General features: G+C 33.4%; 1 protein-coding gene across 1 annotated transcript; it reads right to left on the reverse strand.

Moving 5' to 3' along the window:
* LOC109232156 (thermospermine synthase ACAULIS5-like) lies at positions 778–4,267 on the reverse strand. The gene is made up of 10 exons (XM_019397834.1): positions 4,032–4,267; positions 3,196–3,262; positions 2,929–3,023; positions 2,715–2,817; positions 2,374–2,462; positions 2,094–2,250; positions 1,876–1,951; positions 1,717–1,775; positions 1,483–1,619; positions 778–1,166 (listed from the first exon to the last, which is right to left on the reverse strand). The coding sequence occupies exons 1-10, from the start codon at positions 4,172–4,174 to the stop codon at positions 1,082–1,084; spliced, it is 1,011 nt and encodes a 336-aa protein (XP_019253379.1). The 5' UTR covers positions 4,175–4,267; the 3' UTR covers positions 778–1,081.

Genomic DNA, 6,071 nt, shown 5'->3' on the forward strand with positions numbered 1-6,071 from the left:
CTGCAAGCAACTGTGGAATATTAAATGTACAATTCTATGATTTCGAGGAGTAAATTCCATTTTCACCTAGTCAAAAGTAAATCAACTTACACCTTTGGTATCAGAATACTCATGGAGAAAATTCTCATAAAGCTGTTGAAAAGACCTAACTCTATATGAAGACGGATATGCGCTACTGTGTATATTCGTGTAAAAATACAAAATCGAAACTGGTAAATAGGGGCAGATGTAGCTACTAGCTAGTATTAATGGTATATGGGTTTATGAGTAGCTTTTACTCAAATTATGTATATGTGTTAAGAAGTCCATCAAATGAGTACAAACTAATGGACCGGAATAGAAGCCCCGGCTGAAACCATAAAGTTCAAATCTTTAATCTACCTTTGCATATGAGCAATGACTTTAACACCTGAATTTTGCTTGACCTAACATGTAATTTAATGTGATTTTGGTTATGAAAATGACACATGCATCGCTTATTTATTTGGAGATATTTTGCTATCTTTGCTTTGCATGGCCCCCAAGTCCCAAGCACTAGCTACCCAAATGGTAGCTTTATCAACCACCACCTAAGGAATTAGTTTGGACTTTTGCATATCAGCATGGCCTGCTCTAATAGTTCTGGCCCTATCCCAATTTGGCTTTGAAGAAGCTCAATGGAACAGGGCCTAACACTATTGTAGAATTCAAGTAATAACAGGAAAAAGGAATGCCTAAATTTTATCAAGTGACAAAAACTTGGGGCATTTCAGAACAAAAGATTGTACTATAGTAGACTTGAATTAAAAGATAGAGTAATATTCTATTAACCATATTCCAATTCAGAAAGAACAAGAAATATCCATAAGCCATAACTCCTCTCTCCTTTAGAGTTTAGAGTAACTACTTATAGAACTCCCCACCACTTCCAACAAAAAAGAAAAAAACAAGAAAAGGAAATACTAGATAACTTTCAGTTAAAACCAGAAGGTGAAAGCATAAGATGAAAAAAGAAAAGTAGAAAAGTTCCCAACTTGGCAGTCTTTTTACTTTTTGGTCTATACGCTATAATCAAGGGGCACCCCTTTTAACTTATATTCCATCATATCATTGCTTGATTGTGTCTTCCATGTCCATATATGAATCTTGCATTCCCTTCTGCATAAACATGAGTCTCATTTTCCAGTCTGTCATTAATTAAAGATTCTTCTTAGCAACAAATCATCAAAAAAAGTTACTATAAACAAAGTAATTTATGTTGTATACACTTACTATGAACTGATAATGTAAAGAAATTTTATTATACATGCAATTTAATTGGTTAGAACAACTTATTATTCTCAATTTTCAAGTTACGATATATACTGAGAATCATGTGTAATTGTGGAAAAACAACATGATAGTGTAAAAGTGCACAAAACATAAACTTTTTATTTGATTGATTTTAATTAAGTTGTGCAGGCATAACAATTAAACCAATGAGAAAATGGACATGTTTCTTACGAGTTTCGAACAGCTTTGCTCAATGTAGAGGCTGAAGTGAATGTTTTCCCATCAAGATATCTGTTCTCCCCTTTCATCCTCTGCTTCATTCTCAGGTCTAGTTCATCCACACTTATAACAAATGGAGTATCTGATGCCTATGTCATTTTACAGAATTTGATTAGCCCTAAACAAATTATGATGAAAATTAGGTTTGAATTTTTGAGATAATTAATGTTAAAAAGTAATGATTACCATGACCCATCCCCAAGTGTCAGCATACGATGGAATATGAGCTGAATAAGGCACAACATCTGTAAAACAAAATAATTAAAGGTTATCCTTTGAGATATCATGTTTTCAAGAATGTAATTAGCAGAAAGCTAAATTATCTTTTTCAGTCAAGAAACTTACATTTGAAAACTTGTTTTAGAGTATTGAAAATGCAGGAAAAGACTTCTGTATGGCTGAAAATTCCTGCTGGTCCTGCCTGTTTAATGTTCACAATTGACAACCAATTAGTATTAGTAGTTACTACTACAAGGTTTTGGAATTATATATATATATATATATATATATATACACTTGGAAAAATTACTTTTGACAAAATATAAGACAGAATCATCATTTACCTGAGTGACGAAGATACCGCCTTGATTAAGTTTAGGTTTAACAATGAATTCATAGAAGGATTTTGTATAAAGCTGGTAACATGGTCCTCCTTCTATAGGGTCTGCTAAATCTCCTACTATAATATCATAATGCTCTTCCCTCCTCTCTAGCTCAGCCCTGCAAAATCACACCATTTTCGTTAATCAAGATTCATTAATTATCAAAAAAAAAAAAAAAAAAATAGGGGCAAAATTAATTAGTTTATAAAATTAGGGTGCAGAGAGAAACAGGGGAAAGAACCTGGCGTCATTGATAATAAGGTCGAGTCTAGGATCAGAGAAAGCTTCTCTGTTAACCTCCAAGTATGACTTGCAAAATTCCACCACCTCCTGCAGCAAATTTAGATGTAGGTTTTGTTTTTGAATTTAAGTTTTTCACTAATAGGGTAAAATATATATTTACATGATCAATGACCGATTCCAATATATAGTTTATCCATAATCTTTTTCTATCTATGTATCAACTTATATTTCGTGAAAACATGCAAAAGTTGTCTATAATTGATCTTAACTGATCAAATTGTGCTAACTTTTCCACAACTAATTAGGTATAGGGCTGAAAAAATGGAGGAAGAGACTTACTTCATCAATGTCACACATTACAACTTTGTCGACTGTCTTGTGCCTCAACAATTCTCTGGCAGTAGAACCTTCACCTCCTCCCATAATGAATATGCTTCTAGGACTGACAAGTGCATATTAATTAGTATGCAAGTTAATTATAATGAGTATTTCTGCCATTAATTAAAATGAACAATAATCATAATTAGTGGGAATAAACAAAAGTTATATATACTTTGAATGATGAAGGAGAGCTGGATGGACAAGACATTCATGGTAGATAAATTCATCTATCTCTGCACTTTGAAGCTTCCCGTCTATGACCAAAGCCTGTTTTATTATTAGCCAACAAATTATATATGTTAATACTCTCAAAAAAAAATGACATAATTAAGTTATCAAATATAAAGGAGTAACAAAGGGTTTTCTTTTCTTTTCACCCTTTTTCTGTTACCGATAATTTTGTTGCAATCTTTTTCGGTAAAGGGAATACAGTACTAACCTTCCCAAAGGGCTTTGTGTCCAAGAGTTGAATGTCTTGATATTGGGTGGCACCAGTATGCAAAATGCTGCGCAAAAGAAAACATTTCAATTTTTTTACTTTTAATTTCGGATTCCAGTAATTAAGTACGTATGTTTGCTTTTTTCTTTTTCTTTTTCTTTTTCCCTTGCATTACGACCTTTTTTCTGTGATAAGACCTTTTTTTCTGTGACAAGACTTAAGAAAGCAGTATATACATTCGAAGAACCAACTCAATATATCCTAGGATATTGAATAAGCATTCCAATAAAAAAACTTAATTACTATATATATCCTAGGACATTGAATTAACAACTCGATGACCAAAAAGTAAAATCCTTGTCAGAGATGAAGCCTCGTAATGACCCCATTCACGAATCTTCCACAAAAGAGAGAGCTTTTTGGGAAAAAAGGAAGAATAATTTGAATATATTCCGCCAATATCCACGAATTCATAAATTATCAAGAGGTATTTTTTTAAAAAAGCAAAAGAAAAAGACTTATTGTGTGACAAACTTAGAGCATTGGATCAGTTGAAATCTTAAGAAAAAAAAATAGTACAGTACGTAGTAGCTTATATACAATCACGTAACTCAATATACTATTGTTATTCATAACGATAATAAGATCGATCTCGAAATATTAAACTATTCCTACTAGCTTAGTAGCATGCATTCATCTGAAATAAGCAGTAAAAGGCATGTTAAACTATTCCTCTAGCGCTATATATTATAATTCCACGTTAAGTTTTGTACACTGAAATTGTGTATATCTAAAATCTCTGCTTAAAATTGTTATGAGTGGGAAAAAGAAGTTACCTATTGAGAGCAAAGCACCATCTCAAGTCAGTATCAATCTCTTCTTCATACCAACAACTCTTTCTAATTGGACCTACAATTACTGCATGTCCATTTCCATTATTCAATCCATTCCCATTAGCAGAGCAAGATATTTCACCCATTATATTGTTCAACACTTGATCAAAATTAAGAAATAGAAGAGAGACCTCAAAGAAGGAGACAAGTGAGAAAGGATGGAATAAAAATGGAAGGGTAAGAGGAGAATATAAGGAGCAAAAAGAAAAGGTAAGAGTATGATCATAATCATTTAGGTTTTGGGATAACTATTGAAGTAAGGTGAAAAGTGAAGTGCATAAAATCCTCATGGATGTTTGTGACACAGATTCTTAAAATAAAATCTAATGGAAAATAAAAGAAAATTGTTAGTGAGAATTCTGAGGTTGATTTCCTCGCGTGCGTTCTCTATGTTGCGAAATGGAGTACAGGAAGTGTACATGTATATTTGGAGTAAAATAATACTCCTTCTTTTCCCTTTTATCCAATGTTATGGGGCTCTAGTTCTTGATCTGTCTTAACAGCTAACTAAAGTGAAATTAAAAATTTAAAAAAAAAAAAAAAAAGAGAGAGAGAGAGAGAAGTAAAACTTTATCTTAATAAGCCTAAGTGAGATGTTTCATGTTGCGTATGTAAGTAACATTATTGTTTACCCTAAAAATCCAGTAACAGTTAAATTTGTAATGTGGTTTTAAGGATACGTGATTTCACTTAATACCAATCGATTAACTTAGAGATAAATGATGGAAAATGGGAATTGCCAAGAATGTAAAACAAACCAATGCTTGGACAATGCCCTCGAGTTGATGAACCCTCGAGAGTAGTGAAGTAAGAACAGTTAAAGAGCAGTCAGTTGATGAGCAGAAGAAAGAAATAGTATATTGCCTTGATATTAGTGAATGTAAGGTGTTTACAGATGATGGGGACCCCCTTTATATACTAGAGGAATCTTAATTATAGTACAATTCTAATTACGGAAGCAACTCTCATGATTGGTACAAATAACCGCCCTTGATTTGATTTGTTCCGAGATTTCCGTCGTGATCTTCGGTCGGTTACGGATATCACGCCTTTCCGTTATTGCACTTCACTCACGTCGGTCATACTTAATCCCGATTGCTGCTGGCCTCGGTCTCAGCGGACACTTCAATATTTAGACTCGATGCCTCGTCTCCGAGCTCGGGTCTGATTCATTACGAAGATACCCCCGATGCAACTCTCTTGTCTCGATCAAATAGTAAAATCGGGTATGCCCGATTTTGACGGTATACAATTATATGTCTTGATGGGACTATAGTGCGTCTAATTGGTTGTATGTCTAAACGTAAATATATATTGTTGCGATCGAATTGTAAATATTTATATACTTTGAGTTTTTTGCACAATATATTTTTGAACCATTTTTCGTACGTTATACATCTTATTGGTATTACTTTCATAAGAAGAATACACGAAACAATTGTAAGGACTTAAAATATCAATGGGCAAAACTTGTAGGGAAAAATTCGTGAGGAGACGACACGATGATGCCAAAGCACTAAGACGCATCAAACAATACGACCAGAGAAGGCTATCATATAAATGAAAGCTATATTTTTTTTGGGTAAAAAGAGTAAAAAAGGGATAAAAGAAGATGATTGAACACATAGGGTGTGGTGACAAACACCAAATATTAGGGGTTGCTCTTATTATCTCTCCCTTTAAAAAAATTAAGTGAAACAAACTACTTTCAAAAAACTTGTGCAAAAAATCTTGGCGTGCAGAGAGAAACATCATTCATAGTTATTCTCTCTTTGCTCAAAAGATGATAAATGGCGTGCTAAGCCAGACGCACTCATCATCACCATCACCATCACTCCTTCACCAAAACCTAACAGCAGTTTCCCCCACCCCCAGTTAAACTCCTCTTCGAACAAACAAACAAATAGAGTATATTATATGTACTGGTATTGTAAAAATATTTACGCAATCAATCGCTCCCTTCTAAGATTATTATGTGCATAT

The sequence above is a fragment of the Nicotiana attenuata genome, chromosome 9 (genome assembly GCF_001879085.1).
Source record: "Nicotiana attenuata strain UT chromosome 9, NIATTr2, whole genome shotgun sequence".
Lineage (NCBI taxonomy): Eukaryota > Viridiplantae > Streptophyta > Magnoliopsida > Solanales > Solanaceae > Nicotiana > Nicotiana attenuata.

What these genes read in the sequence shown, in the direction of transcription:
- LOC109232156 (XM_019397834.1), bottom strand. Translation starts at nt 4,174, where the DNA reads ATGGGTGAAATATCTTGCTCTGCTAATGGGAATGGATTGAATAATGGA. An exon ending in ACACAAAGCCCTTTGGGAAG is followed by an intron (nt 3,024 to 3,195) that starts GTTAGTACTGTA and finishes ATAATAAAACAG; the next exon opens with GCTTTGGTCATAGACGGGAA. An exon ending in GCGGTATCTTCGTCACTCAG is followed by an intron (nt 1,952 to 2,093) that starts GTAAATGATGAT and finishes AACATTAAACAG; the next exon opens with GCAGGACCAGCAGGAATTTT.